Raw genomic sequence first — 22,691 nt, 5'->3', positions numbered from 1 at the left:
CGCGGCGGCCCCGGGGCAGAGGCATCGGCAGCCCAGCCCCGTTCGTTCCCCTGCGGGACGGGGGGGGGCTGGGGCCTGCTGCCCCCACTCCGGGGCTGCCGCGCGATAGCACCAGCTGGGCAGCAGCCCAGACGCGACTGGCCAGGGGCTGGGCTGGGCGCAGCGTACGCGCTGCTGGGTCCCCGCAGCAGGCCCGGGTTCGGGGGCGCCAGAGTCGCAGCTGCCAAGCGCCATGGCCGCTTCCTCCCCCCGCGGCAGTGGGAGCTGCAGCAGCGGCTGCTCCCGAGTCCTGCTGCCTGGGGGTGAGAACAGCCCCACCGCCTGGCCCCGCGGGCCGCCCCCCTCCTCTCCCTACCACCCAACTGAGTCCTGCCTGCTCTGGACCAGGCCAGACTCTTACTCACCCCGGCCCCACGCTTCCCCTGAGTCTCCCGGGCCTCCCTCCAGCACTTGCGGAGGAAGGTGTGGTTTTTTTTGTTTTTTTTTGGCCACGCCCCCCGCCACGCGTCCCGATATTTGACTTGGGTGATCTGGTCACCCTAGTCAGACATGACTTGCCCTTGGTGAATCCATGCTGACTGTTCCTGATCACTTTCCTCTCCTCTAAGTGCTTGAGGACCTGCTCCATGAGTTTTCCAGGGACTGAGGTGAGGCCAACTGGCCTGTAGTTCCCTGGATCCTCCTCCTTCTCTTTTTTTAAAGATGGGCACTACATTAGCCTTTTTCTAGTCATCCGGGACCTCCCCCGATTGCCATGAGTTTTCAAAGATAATGGACAATCGCTCTGTAATCACATCAGCCAACTCCTTTAGCACCCTTGGATGCAGTGCATCTGGCCCCGTGGACTTGTGCTCGTCCAGCTTTTCTAAATAGTCCTTAACCACTTCTTTTTCCACAGAGGGCTGGTCACCTCCTCCCCATGTCGTGCTGCCCAGTGCAGCAGTCTGGGAGCTGACCTTGTTTGTGAAGACAGAGGCAAAAAAAGCATTGAGTACATTAGCTTTTTCCACATCCCGTCACTAGGTTGTCTCCCTCATTCAGTAAGGGGCCCACACTTTCCTTGACTTTCTTCTTGTTGCTAACATACCTGAAGAAACACTTCTTTTGTTACTCTTAACATCTCTTGCTAGCTGCAACTGCAAGTGTGATTTGGCCTTCCTGATTTCACTCCTGCATGCCTGAGCAATATTTTTATACTTCTCCCTGGTCATTTGTCCAATCTTCTACTTCTTGTAAGCTTCTTTTTCGTGTTTAAGATCAGCAAGGATTTCACTGTTAAGCCAAGCTGGTTGCCTGCCATATTTACTATTCTTTCTACACATCAGGACAGTTTGTTCCTGCAACCTCAATAAGGATTCTTTAAAATTATGCTGGTCTTGCTTCCGCAGCTAATGTTGCAGATTTAGAACTTAGATTCATCTTTCTCCATCTCTAGATTCTCCTAAATCAGCTAGGCCCAGGTCCTCAAAAGTATATAGGCACTGAACTCCCACTGAAACCAGTAGGAGTTGGGCACCCAAGAACCTTTGAGAGTCTGGGCATTAGTCCTTCTTCCCCCTGTTGATTCAGGATTGTCAGTGTATTGATCAGAATAGCACAGGTGGCTTGTGGGCCTGTTTTTCAGGCATGCATAGGCCCCTCCGATTTGCACAGGAACATACTTACACATGTGCCGGAAATCATGGGGTTACACGTCCACATCAGAGTTTGGAAGTGGATGAGTTTGAAAATCTGGCCTCTTAGGTCCAGATGCATCGAGTGTTAACCAGATGTAAAGGACTGTCTCATGACTTTATCACATAAGATGATGTTTGTGTATTCTTCTGTGTGCTTCAGATCCATAAAACAATGGGGGAGAACCTTTTAAAACCACTCCTTGAAAATCCTCAGTTAGCTGTAGCAGAGGGGGTGGGTGCTCTGTGGTAGCATGTGGAGAAGCCTGGTGTACCACCTGCAGCCGGCAGGACCCTGGGAGCTCTGCACAGAGGGAGTGAGCATTTCACAGCCGTGTGCCTGTGACTTTTCTCTCATGCACTCCCAGCCAACTTGGAAGTAAGGGGGGGCTGCAGCATGCACATCTGCCCTATGCACATGAGGACTGTATGTTAATCCCATCTTCCGTCTGATTGGCAGGTGAATGAGGAAGGCAGTGAGGCAGCAGCTTCTACCGTAGTTATGATCTCGGGGCGTTCGTTTCCCATGAACAAAATGATCTTCAATGCTAACAGGCCCTTCCTGCTGCTCATCCGGGAAGTTGCCATCAACACCATCATCTTCATGGGCCGAATATCCAATCCCTGCCCTTAAGGAGCCGTGGCCAGGTCCCAGCCTCTCCGTCCACATGGGTATCCAGTCAATAAAATATCATTTTCCCCATGTCTGTCTCCAATGCAGCGTTTTCTGCAGTATTGCTGGTCAGCAGTTTTGAGGGCCTCCTGGGAAGGCCCAGCTTTCTCTCAGGGCAGCTGTCCTGTTATTTGACACAACCCTTACTTAGGGACTGTAACCTATTAAGCTGTTTACCCCCTTGCTGTCATGGTCAGGCGAGAGAGGGTGATGTGCTCTCATCACCAGAAGAAGTCCCATCCTGCATTCTCTCTATTAAAAGGAGGCTGGATTCTCCTGGTATTTTGCACCAAGATTTGTTGTGTATCGTCGTCCTCATTCGGGCCTCAACTGTAACTCTGATCACATCTTCCATTTAAAAAAAAAAAAAAAAAATCCAGCAAGCTAAAATATGAATGGCCAGTTTTTTCCTTGTTATAAATCTTTCAGTACATGAGAGAGGAGCAGGCTGGTCCCGTAGAGCCCTCAATCTTTAATAAATGGGTGTTTCTCCCCAGCCCACTCTTATCCTAGTGGATGGGCACATCAAACTTCCTGCTGGGGTGTGGCGAATCTTCCCACTCACTCATAGTCAGAATGCCACTTCTTGAAATTTGGCCTGCCTTGCCCCTCTGTTACGATAGGGGAGGCTGGGCCATATTTGAGTGAGTGGTGTTAAAATGCCCACTAACACACTGAGGCTCAAATTGAGAAATACTGCCCTGAAAGCTTTGGATATTAAGGTATGTGCTTTTAAAAGGTTTCCTAGGCTATGCAAAATTAGACAGCAGGCTCAAAAGACTGATTTACTTAAAGTAGAATGTGTTTATTGGAATCAATGTATTGATGGTCCCAGTTCCATCTAGATTACATTGGACAGTCCCATTTTGTAAGGGAGAGGGCTCGAAATTAAATAAATAAATTTTGCATTAGAACAATGCTAAATTAAAGCCTAACCCTGCTCCATGGAAGTCAATGGCAAAACTGTCAGGGTATGTCTACACTGCAATGTAAATCCAGGATTCAAACTCTGGCTCAAGCCTAACCCCCCTTCTATCTACATACACATCATGCTAACCCAAGGCTCTAAGTGAGGATCCTAGGACCCCACAAGGGTGGAGGGTTCAAACCGGGACTCGAATTCTACTAATCCGGGGCTTACAAAGCAGTGTAGATGTACCGTCAGAGAGCAGTTGCCCATTACATCCCTCTGTTGGCCTTCAGGAACTTCTAGTCTCTAGGCAGGACCCTAATACACATGAATGAATTGCAGTAATTGCTACTGGGAAATTTTGGCCCAGTAGCTGTGGCAGAAACACCTCTGGGCGGTGTACATGAAGCACCTGACAGCCAAAAGAGTTGCATGACCCCACTATACTGCTTTGAAATGGTATCGACTTGACAGACATGCCTGACTGAAATCTGTTTATTCACCAGTAAAAGGACCTGCCAGTCAAAGTTGTAAATATCTGTCAGTTATTGAAAGGGTTTTCCCCATAAGCAAATGGGTTTTTTCATCAGCTCTGCAAATGAGTCCTGAAAGTTCCATGTTCATTAAACTTCCATTCAGAATTACAGAAATCCACAATTAAGGTCATGGCAACAGCCATTACTCTGCCTCTAGCTCCTGCTAATCAGCCACCCATATTAAGGGCTTAAAGAATTCCTGTATCTACTTCATTTGCACAGTTAGTTTGTGGAGTTGAGAAACTATAGCTTGTGTGGCTTTGGTTTTGTGTATCTGTCTCCTATACAAGTGTGGTCTCCGATCCTTAACTTTTGCTCCACCAGTGAATAGATTTGTAGCTATACGTCTGTGCTATACTTCAGTACTCTTATCCTGTCAGTTTCTGAATCGTGAATAGTTGTCTTGAATGTGGTCCCCTGTTGAAGAAGAGCTATAAAAGCCTGTCTCTTATCCGTGGCAAGGCATGGCCTTGAGGCAGGGAGGTGCATTTCAGTCTAAATCAGGGGTCTCAAACACACGGCCCGTGAAGTTATTTCCTGTGGCCCACCGTAGGCGCCGACTCCACCTGCCCCCGCCTTCCCCACTCCTCTGCCTACCTCCCAGCACTTCCTGCTGCTGAACAGCTGTTTGGTGGCATTTCCAGAAGGGAGGGGGAGGAGCAAGGACGCAGTGTGCTCAGGGGAGGAGGCAAAGAAGAGGTGGGGCCAGGGCGGGGATTTGGAGGAGGAGTTGGAATAGGGCAGTGGCTCTCAAACTTTTTTATTGGTGACCTGTTTCACATAGCAAGCCTCTGAGTGCGACCTCCCTTATACGTTAAAAACTTTATATTTAACACCATTATAAATGCTGGAGGCAAAGCTGGGTTTGGGGTGGAGGCTGACCGCTTGGGACCCCCTGAGGGGTCCTGACCCCCAGTTTGAGAACCCTTGGAATAGGGGCAGGGAGGGGTCGGAATTGGGGCGGAGAAGGGGTGGGAAGAGGCAGGGCCTCATGGACTAGACGAGCAGTCTGAGGTATGAAGTTCAGCATGTATGATTCTTTGCTGTGAGTAGTTGGGAAGAATGTTTGTTAAAAGTGGCAACATATTTTGTTACTTTAAAAAGTTCCTGCCATTACAGCTACGTTGATAAACTCTTAGTGTAGATCATCATCGGTGTTACTGACTACATAAGGAATAGTTACAGGTGTTTATATTTTATTAAAACCCCTCTTCTCATTAGTTTTTAAAAAGTTAATACATTGACTTTTAACAGCATACTATATTACCCTTCATTTTTTACTATGCTTTTGTATCGTTGTATGAAGAGGTTTGAGTGATGCAGCCCTTGGGCCAATGTACTAGTCCTCATGTGGCCCTTGTGGTGATTTGAGTTTGAGATCCCTGGTCTAAATGCTACAGTAATATGTTAGGGGTGCTCTGTACATGTATCTATGTAAATAGTTTATGGATAAGGTGCCAGTAGATGGCACTCAAGGTTATGTAGCATAGTTCCTGGGTTTTGTTGGACCGATAAAACATGCACTGTAAATGGTTTCCCCTAAGCAACTCATTGAATCAGCTCTTGACACTATAGGCCTATCAATGACTGACTGTAAGGTACTTAAGTTAGATGATCTGCTAGTTTCTGGAATCACCAGTGCAGAGAGATGTGTTGGTTGCATGTGAGATTGTGTCCTAGTTCTCAGTGGGTCTTGGGCAGAATTAAGGGTGTTCTATATGGATTCTCTAAACCAGGATCTGAACGCCTGTGCCTTTCCATACTGTCTAATATTCAGTATCTTTCCCTGAAGTGGAGTTTCAACAGGGAAAGACCAAGTGGCTGACTATGGTTTTGCTTTTGTATTATGAGCATGTTGTAATTTTGAGTCTCCTCCCCTTCTCCCCCACCCCCCCCCCCCCCCCCCCCCCACAAAAAACAAACAAAATAAAAAAAAAATTGAGATCTTAACTCTATAAGCCCAGGTTCAGGCAGCTTCATGTACTGAAACTCTTAGGCTATTGAATGATTTTATTTTTCTGAGGTGCTGGGCTCTTGTCTTTATGGTGTAAAACTTGCGTAGACTGTAGGTGAGAAAAGGCTAGCAGACCCCTGGGTTCATCCCTTGCTGCTACTCTTCCATGGGAGTTGGGGTCTGAGAGAGCACTGAGAAGAGGAGATGGCCTGGGTGCAGTGCTGTCTGTACGTGGAAAGGCTGGGACCCGGTGTCCTCAAGCAGGCTCCACAGGTGGCCCAGAAAGCTGCCAAACTACTATATTTCCCTTCCATGCTGCTGCTTTTCCAGGGCAGCCTCTTCCTCTTGCTCATTGGACCTCAGTTCTCAGCTCCAGTCCCTACCCCCTAAAATCCATCTCCTTCTGCAGCCTGTGGCTTCCTTCATCTCACTCCCTCGACCCTGAAGTGAGGTGCTGATGCTGCTAGTGGCGAAGAGGAAGGCTGAGAGAGGTGCAGAGCAAGGAGGAACCAGCTCTCGAGCCTGCCGCTTGCGCTCTGCCCCCGAAGCACAGAGGTAGGTTGGAAAGAGCTGCTCAGAGGAAGGACAAAGGCACAGATGAGCTGCCTGGAAACAGGTGAGAGTTGTTCTAGGAGCATATTACATCTAGAGAAAACACAATCTGCAGCCAGAAGCTGGGAGAACCCTGCTCCCAGGAGGGGCCTTGTGGCTTGCGCAGAGGAGCTATGCGCACTCTGCAGCCAGAAAAAGCCTGCTGGTGTGTATTTGAGGAAAGACAGCAAAGAGAGCAGGTGTTTTAGTGCTTGGCCGAGACTCACGGGTAGAAGACGTGCCCGACAGAACACACTGCATCCTTGGTCCAGTCAGTGGCCGAGTTCACCTCTCACACTTGGAATGTTAAGTGCTTTAACCTGGTAGGTTTCGTTATTAAATCACCAGACCTCCAGCTAAAGGAGCAGATTCCAAAGGCATTCCTGGAACTCCCTGGGGTAATGAGACTTATGTTGTAGTGCAGCCGCAGCAGTGCTGTCCCAATGTAGCTTGTATTACTGTCAGACTGTGCTATAGTCCACATGGATATAAACACACTGGAGCGAAAACAACTGAACTTTGTCAAAAGCTGATCACCTGAGAACTCTGCAGAAGGGAAACAGAAGCTTGCAAAGATGGACCAGAGTGTCGCAAGCTGTTGTACCACCACAGTCAGAAGCCATTTACTTGCACGAGTATCTTTGGCTCAGTCTATTCACAGACTTTCCAATAGGTAGAGTCCAGAATCACTGCAGTTTGCCACCTAGGCTCACAGGAAGTTATAGGAGTAAAGGGGGGGGAAACTGTTTGCCAGAATCATGGAAAAGACAATAGGTGGAGGATGGAGGGTTAATGGAGGTTCTGGGTTATATAATGTGTGTATATATGTGTTTGCATAGTAGCTCTCCATCTCTTTAATCACCTATTCTCCACCGTCTGTCTCTTCCATGACTGTGGCAAACCAACTTCTGATCCCTCACTTCCATAACCTGGTCCCTGGCTTGACTTGCCCTCTAAGGGCAGGTTACAAGTGGTGAACTCCACCAAGTGACTTATGCTATTTTGCTAGCCCCACTATGGTGAGGATCTTAAAGCACTTAAGTCTCCGCTTCCTATGAGACGTGTGTGTACCTATTTTACAGCAGGGAAGGCTCAAGACTACATTCAACATTTTCACACTGGCCACTGATTTTTGGGTGCCCAGCCTGAGAACTTTGTAGGCCTGATTTTTAGAAGTGCTGGGCATCAAACTCCAGGGTGAGGTCAGGATGTGCAGCTCCTTTGAAAATCAGCCCCAATCTCAAGTTGAGCACCTAAAATCAGTGGCCACTGTTCAAAGCGTTGACTGTACCTTATCTAACAGCAGTGGCTGAGCTAGGATTAGAAGCCAGATTTCCTGAGTCCCATTCCTAGGCCTTCTCCTTTCACTGGTTAAGGAGGGTATAAGAACAAGCCAGTACTGGGCCCGGTTTTCAGGGCAGGGCCTCCATATCACTTGCATGTGCAAACAGTGGTGCTTCAGGGGCAGCAGCTATGTTTCTGGAGTTCAGATAGATGAAGGTGGAGGCCCTAGTTTTGTAGGGGTGGCCTTTGGGTGAGGAAGAGTTGACTTCCATTTCTCTTGTGGGCTGCGAAGAAGAACTGGTTAATCCAGCCTAGGAGTGTGAGCACCAGATGAGGAGGCTGTATAGGAAAAATTCCTCAGGTGCTGGCCAAAGGCTATTTTCCCTCTGATTCAGTGTTTTCTGGGAGGCTCTCTGCTGCTTAGCACTTTCCCGCTTGCTGTGGGAGAGTGGGCTTGATAGAACCACGGGCTATGCTGCCCTATCACTTCAGCAAGCCATTTTCCTCCCAGCTGTGGGAGGGGAGAGTGCTGCCTCAGCAAGACTGCTGCTGTGTTCTCTGCAGAGGCTGTCAGGTTGCACAAGGAACAGAGGACTCTTGATTCAGAACGGCCTTTTCAGGCTTGATGCCTATAAGAAGGGGCTCAAAATGGCCATCAAAAGGTCACCTCTCCTACCTCTGAAACCCTAGGAGGGAGAAATCAAACGGGAATTTGGGGAGACCAAAGATGTTACCATCTGAGTAGTTATCAGTTCTGCTCTGTGACTAAGGGTGGCGGGGAGAAACCAAGTGGGTCCTGAGCTTAGATGGGGGGAGGACCGATAAATGAAAGACTAGGGACAAGATGGCCCAGGGCCAGCTCCAGCCACAGGAGAGCTTGTGTTTGAATGGCATGTTACTAGTGTGTCTAAAGAATAGATTGAATGAATATAGCAGACTAGTCAGTTCCAAAAAAGACAACAGTGAGTATTAAACCATTTAATTTTCAAACCACTCACATGCATAATGTTCTTTTACAGTGTTAAAAGAAAGAAGAAAATGCAATTTGTTTTTAATACAAACAGAATTTCAAGTATACATTTATAGAATTTTCAAAGGTTCCTAACCAAGTTGCTACGTTTTCATTCACATTGTTCTTAAAGCTGTTTGCTGAGAGCTTTTTCTAAACTGATTTAAATGTTTTGTACAATTGTATATCTTCCCCCTTATGTCTTAAACCCTGGTCCTCTTGCTTCCCTTCCCTATCAGCACCATCAACAATTAGTGTGGGCTAGCAGCCACGCACCAGCTAGCCCTCACTAAGTGCTGGTGTGTGCCTGAGTCACAGAGAGGAAAGGAAGGTTAGAGGACCAGCTTGGGCGAAGCTTGTAAAATCATTTAAGACCAGTTCCGATCTTCACAAATTACACATAGCAGGGCCCCACTTCAACCTACTGCAGACTCAGTGTGAACGTCGCCTTTTTAAAATAAGGAATCTAACAATGCCCCACGCCAAAAAAAAAAAAAAAAAAAAAAAAAAGTTAGTACAGCATGAAACTTCTTACCTGTGAAAATAGTCTCAAGTGTTAGGACAGGTGTCATACACCAGCTTCAGATTCATAGGTCAGCATTTTAAAGAGATGTCCCAATTATTAGATTTTTGGTTACTCTAAACACCAGGCAACAGCAGGGTCCATGTGAGACAAGAATAACATTTGGACTTTAAAACCATAGAACTGAGTAGGGCTGCATCTACACTTTAAAAAAAAAAAAAAAAAAAAAACAGTAACAGCTCTGTTGTGGCTCAGTCCTGTTAGCCCAGAGTTAAGCCTCGACTGTGTTGATGGTCCATCTGCTGTACTTAGGGTGAGCAGATGTCCCGATTTTATAGGGACAGTCCTGATTTTTGGGTCTTTTTCTTATATAGGTTATTACCCCCTGTCCTGATTTTTCACATTTGCTGTCTGGTCACCCTAGCTGTACTATAACTGGTGTAACTTCTGACCTATTATAAATGGGTGTTAAACACGCTCTACAGTGGACGGCACTTTTTTTAGGCCCACTTGTATATAAAAGCATTCACACAGATCGATTTGTGCCTGTTCAGAGAACGCTCTCACCATGCTGAGCTACAGCCATGGTTGCCGGGGTGGGTAATCCCCTGGGTTTTTAGTGTAGCCTGGGCCGCAATCTTGCACAAGGAGGGGATGCTGAGGTAGGAGGTAGAGCTGCATTTGCTTATGAGGCTGCAGCAGGCAATGGCAGCAGCCAAAGGTTTAGCAACATCACTCCCTCCAAAACTCTCTTGCTAAAACAATCCAGCTGCATGTACAAGTGGCTACAAAGCCAGCAACAGCTACACCCATCTTAAGATTTAAAGTGCATTTCTTCAGGCATGGGGTTTTTCTTCCTTAACGTAACCTAGGTAAAGTGCTGTTCTCATTGGAAAAGGGACTTTGTAAAAATGGCACCTTTTTACTTAGCGGGTCTGTTTCTCCCCTGTGTACTCAGAGTCAGATCTGCTGCCTAGTGCCTAAAATAAGGTATTTATTGCTTTTCACACCTGTCAGCGCTGCAGTAGAGAGACGGAGCTGGATTCTTCCCCTAGGGTAACAGGATTAACTCAGTTCCAACCGCAGGAAGTTAAGCCCACAGTGTTACAGGTCTGACACTGGCCTTTGGCCTTCATTATTAGAGTATGAACAAGCCAGAAAGCACCCAGCTTTACTTTCAGAACCAAAAGGTAGTTTGTAGGGCTGTCTGTTAGAAAAAAGATCTTGCTTGTAAACCAAAGCTGGAGTTGGGGAGAATGAATGCACAACCCCAGGTGCCATTTTCACAGAGTCACTTAACAGAGCAGACCTGCATTTTAAAAACACGGGTGGGGCAAAATTAAATCTGTGTCCTCCATCAGTGGTTCTCAACCTGTGGGCTGTGGACCCCTGGGGTGGGGGGAAAGGGGCACAGATTATGGCTAGGGTCTATAAAAGACTTTAAACTACATGTATAGATAACAGATTCCCCAAGGTGGTCCACATCTCCAGTTGGAATTTTTTAGGGGTCTGCAAATGAAAAAAGGTTGAGAACCACTGTTCTACATAAAAGCTTTGTACATAGCAACATGTGTAGGCATGGCAACCTCAGCACTCAGCTAGAGGGAGGTAGTTACTGTCCTGTACGTCTTCTGCAGCGTGATGCAACGCAGTGGATGGAGTGATTACTCCAGAAAACCACCACCACACAAACCTTTTCCTCTGTTTTTCTAAGGACAAAGTTACCCCAGTTCTTTTCTATTGAAAATGTATTCAATCCTCCCCCTCTAAAGGGTTTCTGTATTTTAGAAATTGATTGTCAGTTTAGTATATTATGAATCAAATTTGATTAGCAAATAGCAATAAAAAGCCACTTATAGTAAGTTTAAATTACTTTAGTAACTAAATGCTCCATTCTCCTTGGGCCCACACCCATTCATCACTATGGGTGGAGATTTCTCAGTCAGAGCTATTCTTCAGTGTTATCATGCGACTGCAGAGGACAACATTTGATGCAAGAGGCAATTTTCCTGGACACACTTACAAAGGAAAAAAGAGCCAGTAGCTCCCCAGCCTGAGGCTCACATTCACAGCCTCGTGTAGAAAAGATGGGGGTGAGGTTGGGAAATGAGAGGTTTGGTCAGGAGGAGGGGGGTGAGAGAGCCCTTCATGAGGACAATTCCAGATCAAATACAGGCTCAGATGCTAAGGTTGGGGGCAGGGGATAAGAGAACCTGGGCCTTGCTTTCACCCTTCCCCCACAAAGCGCTGTTTAGAATAGCTTGCTTTCAATTTCAAGAATAAAAATTGCTACTACGTTGTTTCCTTCTTTTGTCACTCATCTGCCCTCCCCTTATGCACAGCCCAAGGTGAGGAATCACAGTACAACTGGAACACTCAGTGCCAGAGCCAACACATCTCATGCTTTAAACAAGGCTGGGGCCAAGTCCATATGTCTCCATATTTTCCTCCAAGAGAGAGGTTGATTTGCATACTGCATTGCCAGTCTAAAAATCAATGAGCAACTTTACACACAGAAGCATAAAAGAAACAAATTTATAATTGAGAAGGGAAAAAACTTCCCCATTCAATTTAAAAACACTTCCCTGATTCAGTTGTCCTGCTGAAGCTGTAGCCCCAGAATCCTTTGCAAGTCATGTGGTGCTAAGGGAGGTTACTCAGTAAAGCCAAAGGGAATGCGTCTCTGGTGCGTGGCATTATACGATTAATGCAAAACTCCACTCTCTATGCCATACAGCTGATCTCAGCTCAGACATGCTGCTTTCCTTAGAGGCAGAGAACCCCCACGTGAATGTTCCTAATGCTTAGGAAGAACAGAAGCGCATCGCAACAAAAATCTAGAGCCACGGTGCCAGATATGAGACAAATTGTGCCCAAAGCCTGTATTTTGAGTGTAACCAGGCAGCACACTACATTAACTGAATTCTACCACTGCATTTTTAACAGAGTAATGTAAGTCATCGTGAACTTGAGGGTGCTTCAAATTTATATTGCAACAAACTTGAAAGGATTCTGGGGGGGAGGAGAGAATTCCTCAGCAGAAAGAGAGAGTAGTGGAATGTTTCAAACCTTTTTATAAAATCAGAGTTCAATGCATTTCATTGTCAACACTTTGTTAATATGAAGCTTACATAATGTCTGACTTCAAATATAAACTGGACCTGGCTCTTGCTGACCACTCCCACCCCGTTAAGTCAGTGTGGTAGGTGTGTTCACATACTGATTTGCATGAAATAAAGCTATTAAATAAAAGCTTCACAGTAACTCAGAGAGCTTCCATATATGTGAAAACCCTAAGGGGTATAGCATCATGGGAGGCACAAATTCCCATTTGTACTAAATGCCCTAGACCTCTGGATAAAAACAGGCTCCCCACCCCTCTGCTGGCTTTATGCACCTCACAATGTACAATTTTTACTAAGCACAACAAAAACTTAGAAACTGCTGAAGTGATATGATCGGGTTAAAAAATCACTATCAAAAATGGTCTTTGTCCAAGGTAGGCTTTTAAGCTTTTTCAGATTTAATAATTTAAAATTTACTTTCCCCCATTTATATCATTATTTTCTGTATTTCACTACGATTGCCTGAAACTAGACTGGCCTGTTTCACTCTTCTCTCCCACCCCCATATCTGTTTCTCATGCCCTATCCCATGGTGGTGTATTTGAAATCCAAACCCAACAGGGATGTTTTAAATAAATACAGTTCCCTGCAATACAAAAATAATGAAAATACTTATTCGGGAGGGGCGGGGGGGAGGGTGTCTGAGTTTTTAAAGATGGGTTTATACAAACCAAGCTAAATATGGGGCTTGATAAACCTGACAGTGCCCATGGAAAAATAACGTAGAGGCTTGTTTTTTTTATTACTGTCTTAGATGACTATTCATGTAATCAGAATATGTAAAATTGAACAAGGAAGTTGCATAGCAGTGTTTAAAGATACCTGAACGTGTTTCAAAAGTGTCACTGATATGAATGGGACAGCTCTTGGGAGAGATCATTTAAATGATAATGCTAATGGTAAATACAGCCTGGTTTATTTGTAAACCAAGGAAAATCAGGGCTGCAGTCTGACACAGGAAACAGCAGATTTCTATGGCATGTTTTAGGTAAGAAATGTAATTTCATGGATGTACCCAGCCATTACTGATTATGCAAAAGATAGAGAGCTAAGGCAAGATTTTCAAAGGCACATACGCCACTTGTCCCTAGGGAATTAGTCATATTTTAAAGTGGTGCATGTGCTTGGAAACTCTTTGCTAGTCCACTACAATTCACTTTGTCTTCACTTCAGTGCTGACACAATCCTCTCGGTCATTCTCCCATTTAAACTCAGATTATCAACTGCTTAGAAATAGAGTCTGTAGCATTTAAATTTCAGAGAAAGGGATTTTTAGTCACTTAGGGAATCTGGATGCTTAACTGCCATTAATTCTAATGCCTCAGGCAGCACTGAGGATTTCAGCCAGTGATTGAAACACCTCTGGGGACAAACCCTGCTGCACCTGATGCAGCTATACCGCACACATTTTAAAAAGCTTGCCATCACTTCCTGACCTTGGCTAGAAAAATTAAGTGCAGTATTACAGCAGCTCCCTGCAGCTGCACTGGTGGCAGCAATGGTATCAGCACTAGTTTAGCCAGGGTTCAGGCACTTTGCCCCTCATGCATGACACAGTGGCCAAGAGGCCAGAAATGCCTGTGCCAGTGGCTTAACATTGCTGCAGCTGTACATTGCTGGTTATTGCTGAAAAACAGTACACGTATTAGGATAGAGGTACCACTGGGTGCTCCTAAATGAACCTAGGTTTTTAATTTGCTCCCTCCCTATGCACAACATCTGAAACATGCTAGAGACAAACAGTTCTTTCCCATCAAGATTTGCAGGTGCATTTCATTCCCATTCTCCCCAGTGCTCTTGCTGGCTACCACCAGAAACAGGCAAAGCAACACTTACACTGAAACACCCTCAGAAACAACTGTGGAACTACATGATCTAACTCCTTGTCTTGGCCCAGCTGGCTTCTCTCCCCACGTTTTGTCATTATCATTCTAATGCCACCAAACCAACCTTACTTTCCACTTTATTTCTGTTTACACTTTGCAGACATCCTCTCACTGCTTACCCAATGGCCTGAGTTGGGAAGAATCCGGCACGAGATCTAGGTGGACACGTCCATCAGACAGTTCCATTACTTTTGCAGCAAACTGCTAATGTCTCCAATCAGCTCGTGTAACTGCTCAGTGTTTTAAACACTATACACGGTCTGCAACACTCTCTTCCCCAGGTGCCAAAACAGGCTCTGTATGCTAAGCAGAGAGATGCAGGTAGCACAGCTCTTAACATGATCCTGGTTTTCCCTTTGAAGGCCATAAGCATACACATCCCAGTCACCCACCCACCAACTCCACAAAACACAAAGCTTTAAAACTGGGACTCAAATACACCCTGCTCACGTTAATAACAGCATGACTGTGTTTGGGATCCATCACCAGTGAAAGGCCACATCCCATTTGCACAAGGCAACAGGCCTTTGCCAGGTGGGAATTTGTGCCTGCCTGTAGGATTTGTGGACTGCTTAGCAACAGAGATATACTGCAAGAAAAAAAGCGGGCTCATGTGCACCAGCAGCAAACTGAGCCACGCACTGGATTCGCTGAATGAGGCAGTTTGTTATCAGATGAAGTTTTTTGCTAATGCTGCTCTAGCAACACACACTTCCCTCCCTAGCAAGGATCGGACTAGCTTGGCAAAGCCTGACATTCCAGGAGGGGGTGCTGGTCTGAGTCCAATAACTGCTCTTCCCTCTCATCTCCATCCCCACCCCTGGCCTGACTTGCTATTTCACCATCACTTAACACACAGTCAAGCGGCCTGCACCCTGTTTAGTGTATTATTGCTTTATAAAAGCAGAACTAGGAGCCCATCCCAAATGCTGGGCTCCCTGGCCTAATTTAATTTCATAAAGTTTAAAGTCTCCTTTTCCCAATGTGAAATAATTACCTACCAGTGGACAAAACAGCTCCAGCCTGAACTCCCCCACAGCTGGAGTCGGGGGATGGAGGGGAGGGGGAAAGGCAGACTTTGTACTGTACCCTGAAGGTTAACAGATCTGGACTCTGGCAGGCTGGGGGAGTGTGAATTTAAAATTAGGCCTCCTCCCAGAGAGCACCATACTAGCAAGTCCCTGCCCAGCTAGAGCAGTGATTCTCAAACTTTTGTACTGGTGACCCCTCTCACATAGCAAGCCTCTGAGTGTGACCCTCTTTATAAATTAAAAACACTTTTTAATATATTTAACACCATTATAAATGCTGGAGGCAAAGCGGGGTTTGGGGTGGAGGCTGACAGCTTATGACCCCCCAGGTAATAACCTCATGACCCCCTGAGGAGGTCCCTATCCCCAGTTTGAGAACCCCTGATCCAGAGGAAGGGGGTTTGGCTCACTGTGCTCTCAGCTGTGGCCCTATGGCGTGAAGAGAGGGGTGGTCTCTCAGACAGGACTTCACTGTGCCAGCTGCACAATTTAGGCTGGGACAATCGGCCTTAGTGAACGGCTGGCCAGCTGTGCCCTGAGCGTCACCAATGCCAGCAGCTCTGCCTTAATGACTTTTCTGGTCTGGGGGTGGGTGAGTTCCGTATTTATTCCTGCTTCAACTACCTTGAAAGGGGACATACGTGAGCTGTGATACGCGGATTGGTTACTGTAGTGGCTGCCATAAGTGCTTGTAGTGCGTTGTCCCCTGAAATGCTATTCTATCATTTCCTACATATCTGATTTGCTGTGAATATCACCACAAATATCCATAGGCATCCGATAGCAAGAGGACCTAGGGAGAAATTATTGTTCGTCTCTCCTTAGTGGCAGAAACATACAAATTGCTGAGCTACAACAGGGCTTTAGCCCTCTCTACAGAGAGACCAATAGGCCCTGCACTGAAAGTGCATACATAGAGCTATATTCACACACACACACAAACACACACCTAAAGTTACACCAACAATGTGTGTGGATGTGCAAATAGGTAAAGGCTCAGGCAAACATACAAGGGAACATAAAATGGGTAACTGTGCAGTTACTTGTGTGTGCAAAAGCATATTTTACTGGCATACCATGAGGGCTTTTTAGAAACATTTAGACTTAAAAATTGATTTGGACACTTGAAATGGAAGCCCTGGAACAAAGAGACCACCAGGCCCATTAAGGATTTGTAAATGGAACTCTCCAGCCATTTTCTCCTTCACAGATGTCTAAATGGTAGTGGGTAGAGCAGCCCATTTCACCATGTGGAAACTGAACCATTTGACTATATATAATACAGTGACTGGCATTTGGGGCCAATCCTGAATGACTACCGTCTTGCTAAAAGTGGATTTTGGTCATCATTTGCAATGATCACTGTGAAAGACTAATTAAAATGTCTTTTTCTGGGGTTGAGTTCTGTGATGACCCTGCTCTGGTCCCTCTAGTAATTCCATTCTCACATGGTGTCAAGTATCAGAGGGGTAGCCGTGTTAGTCTGAATCTGTAAAAAGCAACAGAGGGTCCTGTGGCACCTTTAAGACTAACAGAAGTATTGGGAGCATAAGCTTTCGTGGGTAAGAACTTCACTTCTTCAGATGCAAGTAATGGAAATCTCCAGGGGCAGGTATAAATCAGTATGGAGATAACGAGGTTAGTTCAATCAGGGAGGGTGAGGTGCTCTGCTAGCAGTTGAGGTGTGAACACCAAGGGAGGAGAAACTGCTTCTGTAGTTGGATAGCCATTCACAGTCTTTGTTTAATCCTGATCTGATGGTGTCAAATTTGTTCACACCTCAACTGCTAGCAGAGCACCTCACCCTTCCTGATTGAACTAACCTCGTTATCTCCATACTGATTGATACCTGCCCCTGGAGATTTCCATTACTTGCATCTGAAGAAGTGAGGTTCTTACCCACGAAAGCTTATGCTCCCACTACTTCTGTTAGTCTTAAAGGTGCCAAAGGACCCTCTGTTGCTCCATTCTCACAGCATCTCTGGTCAGTTTTTAGGTACCCACCTCCTGATTAAGCTGAACACCTACAATGGCTTTAATTTCAACCACTGCACTGGAGCCATTAACCCTCTTGACCACACTGGAGCAATGGAAACCCTCATGCAAAAAGGGTTTCAAAGAGATTTAATAATTAGAACACAGAGTTTAGTATCTGCCCATGGTGAGAAGTGCTTTTCTACTCTGAAGCTTTCAAATAACTGGGCTGGGTCCAGTTCTCATTGAAAAATAGCAATTTTCTGATCAGTCTGGGACTCTGTGGTAGAGAAACCAACACAGAGGGCTTCACCAAGCTCCATGAAATCCATGCTGGTGGCCAGACAATTCATCCAACAGGCTTGGCTGCGGAACCAACCAACAAGACATGTTCGCTCCTGATGTCCAAGGTAGCAGAATCTGTAGTCAGCCATCTACACTGGAGAGAGACACTAAAGCCAAAGCACTCATGCAAGAAGGTGGCCAGGCACAATGAAAACTTTAGAGGAAAAGCTAATTGCCATATTCAGCAAGCTTCAGTACTTGATGTTCCCACTCTGTCTCTGGTATATGCTGGCTCTCCTCACACACAGCTGCAGTCCCTTAACCTCTCTCCCCACATTTTATAACATGCCCCTTACTTGTAACACTGATATCAGCCTGCCCTAGAGACCCACCTAGAGACGGGCACTAAACGATATTAACTATAAACAAAAAGTGCAAAAAAGTCATTGTACTGGAAAAAAGTCTGTAGTTTTTGCAGCCAAATTTCCAGGACAAGCATTAAAGCTGTAAAACAACGTGGCACATTCACACTAAATGATTTTATGCAATCAAGATGGTCACAGCTGATGTGGACGCAGTGCCATAAACATGCATTTACAAACATTAAATAGCCAGACCGCCCACCAAAACCTTTGCCTGCAGTATCTTTACTAAGCCCCTGTGCAATCAGGGTGGGGGTTTATAGCTGATTTAAATTAGTGTAATTTTAAATTTATTCTGCCCGTTTCCAAGAAAAAAAAGGGCTATTTTCTTGTTAATGAAAGTGACATGATTTAAAACTATTTTAGCACAAATACGAATAGAAGTACCATGTACACCTTAAATATTTGTCCATTTGTTCAACGATTCTTTTCTGCCCCACTGGGATATTTATTCTTTGGTGTGTGTCCTCCCAGGATCCTATATTATTTCCCTTTAACTGGTTTATTACAGTGGCTCCTGCTAAAGACAACTGCACTTAGGGGTTCACTAGTGCAGTGGTTCTCAACCTGTGGTCCGTTAACTACGTCCAAGGGCTCTGCAAAAGACTTGGCCTGAAATCTGACTGAACAGAATTCAACATACATTCAGACAATAGATTTCCAAAGGGGTCTGCACCTCCATTTAAAATTTTGTAGGGGGTCTGCAAATGAAAAAAGGTTGAGAACCACTGCACTAGTATGTCCATTATAACCTCAGAAGGGACTCAGGCTGACTGCAAGCTGAGGTTTACTATGGGAAGCCTTGGCCTAATGGAATTTTTTCCTCACAAAACTGATGTATGACAAAGCTCCTTGGGGCAGGAACTATGTCTTCCTATGTGTTTGTACAGTGTCTAGCACAATGGAACAACCAGTCCTCACAGAATAGTATCCAGCGGTCACAGTCAGAAACTGGTTAACTTAAATATTTTTGTATTTGCCAGATATGAACAGGAGAGCCTTCCCCCACTCTTCACTGTCTATTAGGAGTCTCTGGAATCAGTAAATGCAAACTGGACTGTACCTAGCTGGCCTGAAACACCCCATCTTGCTAATAGGCATTGATTATATTGGGGAATGCACAGTGCGTTCTGCTAACTCACAGAGGTAGGTGGCTCATTACCCCACTGGATACAAGGGAAGAGGGAGTAGCTTTCTAGAAGGAGGCAATCTAGGGTATGGACTGAGTAATGCAGCAGGAGGAACACTGAACAGCCAAGCCTGGAGAGAAGTTTTGAGCTACATATATTATAGTTAATTTCTGTGGTAATAAAACAGAACCCTGTGAGAGGAGTGAGTTTGGACTCTATACCGTGTGTGGACTGTTTTTGTGAGCAGACTGGGACAGATACCTGCTCACATAGACCAAACACCATTCTGTATTCATTCCCCCTTGCCCTCGACTTCCATTGAAGGGGTACAAGTATAGTGAGATCAGAGGACTCTCTCTCCAGTGAGTGACACAATAACTATCAGTTGGGAGCCTGATTTCCCAGTCCTACCAAGTAAAAACATGTCTAAATTACAGTGATGAATGACCTACTATTGCAAAAAGAGTACACATTTCAGAATATGCTCCATAATTATCTGAATACAACAAAACCTATCTGGCATGGCTAACAGAAAAGCCTAGTGTCTCAGAGTTTTTCAAAGTGAAAAGCCATGCCAGCACCATGCAGCTTCTTGGATCAACGTATTCTTAACAATTAACCCTCTGATTCACCAACTAGAGACTTAGGGCTTTGTCTACACACTGCCACAATGTGCACTAAGAGGGGTGTGAATTCTAAAGCACACCAAAGGTGTTGTACGCTAAGTGGCCTGCATGGGCCCTGCAGGCATGCACTCAAAGTACCCTAGTCCACCTTAACATAGTACTGCTTGTAATTATAAATAATTATTCCTTTCCACGGTGGTGCACTTTAGAATTCACTCTCCTCTACTGTGCATGGCTGCACCATGTAAACCAGCACTTAGCTTTAGCAGGGAACCGGATACAAATGCTGCAATACTTCTCATAGGACCCATCTGCATTACAGATTAAATAGTCAGGGGAATAATCACATTATAGTGCAGACAATGCTTTACCTCTGTTCCATACCAGGCTAAAGCCCTGACTCAGCTGTACTGGTGGCATAGGTAGTCTCTTAAGGACTGTAACAGGCTAAGAATGCACACCTATGTGACTGCTCAAGGTAGGTTAATAACCACTTCTCTGCAATCTAACAGTCATTTCATTATTGGCCAATCACAGCGGTAGTAACTAATGTTCTACTGTGGCTACAAGAGAGTCAAAATGATTCGACAGACGCAATTTGCTTTGCTAATGTCACTGCTTGTCAGCTCTCCCTTTCCCATCATGCCAAGCAGGGATTTGTCAATAGCCAGTAGACCTAAAGGGTGCTATCAGATGCAAAAGAAAAGCAGCTCATTTCAATGCACAAAAGAACTAGCAAACAGGCGACGCTATAATACCGAGAGCCATCAGCCCCGATGCCATCTCTCTGATCTCATCTTGAGAGCTCTCTGGTCAGCCACCACAATAAGATACGTGCCTCTTCTGAAGTGGCTGTGAAACCCTCTTTAGGGACTGTCAGCTGCCAGGGGTGTGAATTGTAATGGGGTAATCTGTCCCATCTAATTAGATACTAACCGTACAAGCCACACTTAGAAAAACTCTGAGACACTAGGGAAGATACCAGAGAAACCAGTAAAAGATTCAAAAGGAGAAAGCTTGTTTCTCCAAAAATATAAATATTTAACTATTTTGGAAGAGAAAAATACAATTTAGAAATTTATTTTTTTAATCCATAATCCATTCTCTTCCCCACCCAGTCTCAAAGGTTTCAAGGTTCAGATTCCTAAGAGATTCACCAACGCTGGGTCTCAAGTCAGAAATATGGATGTAAATAAGACATCTAAGAACTGCTCAGAATCATCCCCTACAAGTGCCCTTCTGCTGCCAAGATGTGTCATCTAGCAAGCTATAGTTAGTGACCAGATTAAAACTAAAGTTCGATTAGACTACTGCAGCCCAACTTAATATTAAAAGGTTTATACATCCCTAATGATAGCTGGAGTAAGAAAAATTCTGCTTTCTTCACCCAAGGCTTCTTTTCTCCCCACCATAACATATTTATCCATTGCAATCATTCCCAGGGCATACAAGATACCAAAGCGCTGGATGGTGACATTGATGATACAGCCGAATCACAGACTGACTGACTTTTATGAACAAGAACAAAATAAATTAAAGGAAACAGTAGTAACTTCTTCACAGTTTGGAGGAGGAGAACACAGCAAGAAACCTGAAATCTTAGAATCCCCAGGAATAGGAAGTAAAATAAAGCAATGAAGATTCTGGCTAGGAATATTTTGAGTTTACATCAGAAGTTAAGACTGAAGATTCACGCCAGAAGCAGAGATCTTACCTGCCATGGAGAAATGATACAAAGCACATCAGACTCCTTTCTGTCAATGGGCCAAATTCTGGTCCCATCAAAGTCAATGGCAAGATTTCCAGTGACTTCAATGGGACCAGATTCAGCACAATTACACTAAAACAATAGGTCCCAGCCATTCTCACTCAGTAATATCCAGGGATAAGAAGATTCTTGTGAAGCTAATTCAACCCTTGGTATGGAAGACATACATTCCCAGTCAGACTCCCACTCAACCATGCAAATTTCACTGCCTAGTCCTCTAGATCAGAGATTGCCAAACATTTTTGCTGAGTCCCCCTTCGTTGATTCATGTCCCATGCTCATCCCTCCATAACTGTGAGGAGGGAGAGTATCAGGGAAGAGGGGGGCTCAGTAGTCACAGGGGAACTGTGGTGGCTTGATCCCATGGGAGGGCTGGAGGAGGTCCTGCTGGGCGGAGCAGGGTATCATTATTGCCAGGGTGGAGCCTTTTGCTCCCTGCTCGCAGAATCCCTGCCAGCCTCCACAGCAGAGGAGGGTAACTGCTGGCTGCTGCAGTGGAGGAGCGAGATGGGCAGGGAACCTGGTCTTGGCTGCACAGAGCCCCAAATGCTTCCCCTGCAGAACAGACCCCCTGCCCCACTCTGACCCTGGCCTTTGAGCATGGCCCCATCATGTCCTCGCACCCCCATTAATCTTATGGTGCCCCTCCCTGGGGGACATGCCTCACAGTTTGGGAAACTTTGCTCTAGACCTTCTGTCCTTTTCTAGCTAACATCTGTAATACTTCAAATCCACCTTCCCAAACTCCAGGCTGTGTATCTCCCATTATGCTTGTCAAAAAGCTACATTTTCAAAGACAGCCTTTTTAGTATGCACTTCGTTGCTCATTCATGTGCAACAATGTGCCAAGGTAACTAATGATGGGAGGACTCTTCTGGCCAAAATCTATCACCCACTTGAAATGGGTTGTCCCATCCCCCCCAGATTTACAACAATTTGAGGTTCCAGTTCCCCTGGCTGTGGCACAACATGAGCGCCGGACTGCTGCCTTTTTAAAACCAACATATTCTATTCCCCAAACAGCCCTAAAAGGCCTGACACGGATTGTGTTCAAACAACAGCCTGTAGTGTTTGCATAGTACTAGCTTCCATTTGGTTACAAATATATATATTTCTTATATAAAAATTTCCCTTGAATGACAATGGCTTAAATAATAAACATTTTTTGCTAGCTCTAGAGTCTTCCCTTGATGATCTTAAAGCACTTTACAACCATCAATGAGTTATGCCTCACATCATGTATTCCACCCCAATGAGTATCATTATTTCCATTTCAATGAAGGGAAACTCA

The 22,691-nt window shown here is 45.4% G+C and overlaps 1 protein-coding gene and 1 long non-coding RNA gene across 3 annotated transcripts in view; both read left to right on the top strand.

Annotated features, from left to right (window-relative positions):
• Positions 1 to 2,376, top strand: part of SERPINC1 (serpin family C member 1) — a 21,064-nt gene extending 18,688 nt beyond the window's left edge. The window contains exon 7 of the mRNA XM_034779606.1: positions 2,134 to 2,376. Coding sequence (XP_034635497.1) covers positions 2,134 to 2,307 — 174 coding nt within the window. The 3' untranslated portion in view covers positions 2,308 to 2,376. The remainder of the gene's footprint in view (positions 1 to 2,133) is intronic.
• Positions 2,377 to 5,745: 3,369 nt separating this feature from the next.
• Positions 5,746 to 22,571, top strand: LOC117881453. Of its 2 annotated transcripts, none has more exons than XR_004646803.1 (3): positions 5,746 to 6,301; positions 18,860 to 19,022; positions 21,075 to 22,571. It is a non-coding gene; the product is annotated as an uncharacterized LOC117881453 (long non-coding RNA). The 2 variants fall into 2 exon arrangements; XR_004646804.1 differs by having other exon boundaries at positions 5,746 to 6,362.
• Positions 22,572 to 22,691: the final 120 nt, after the last annotated feature.

This window comes from Trachemys scripta, chromosome 8 (assembly GCF_013100865.1).
Source record: "Trachemys scripta elegans isolate TJP31775 chromosome 8, CAS_Tse_1.0, whole genome shotgun sequence".
Taxonomy (NCBI): domain Eukaryota; kingdom Metazoa; phylum Chordata; order Testudines; family Emydidae; genus Trachemys; species Trachemys scripta.
This window is presented reverse-complemented; position numbering and strand designations above follow the sequence as displayed.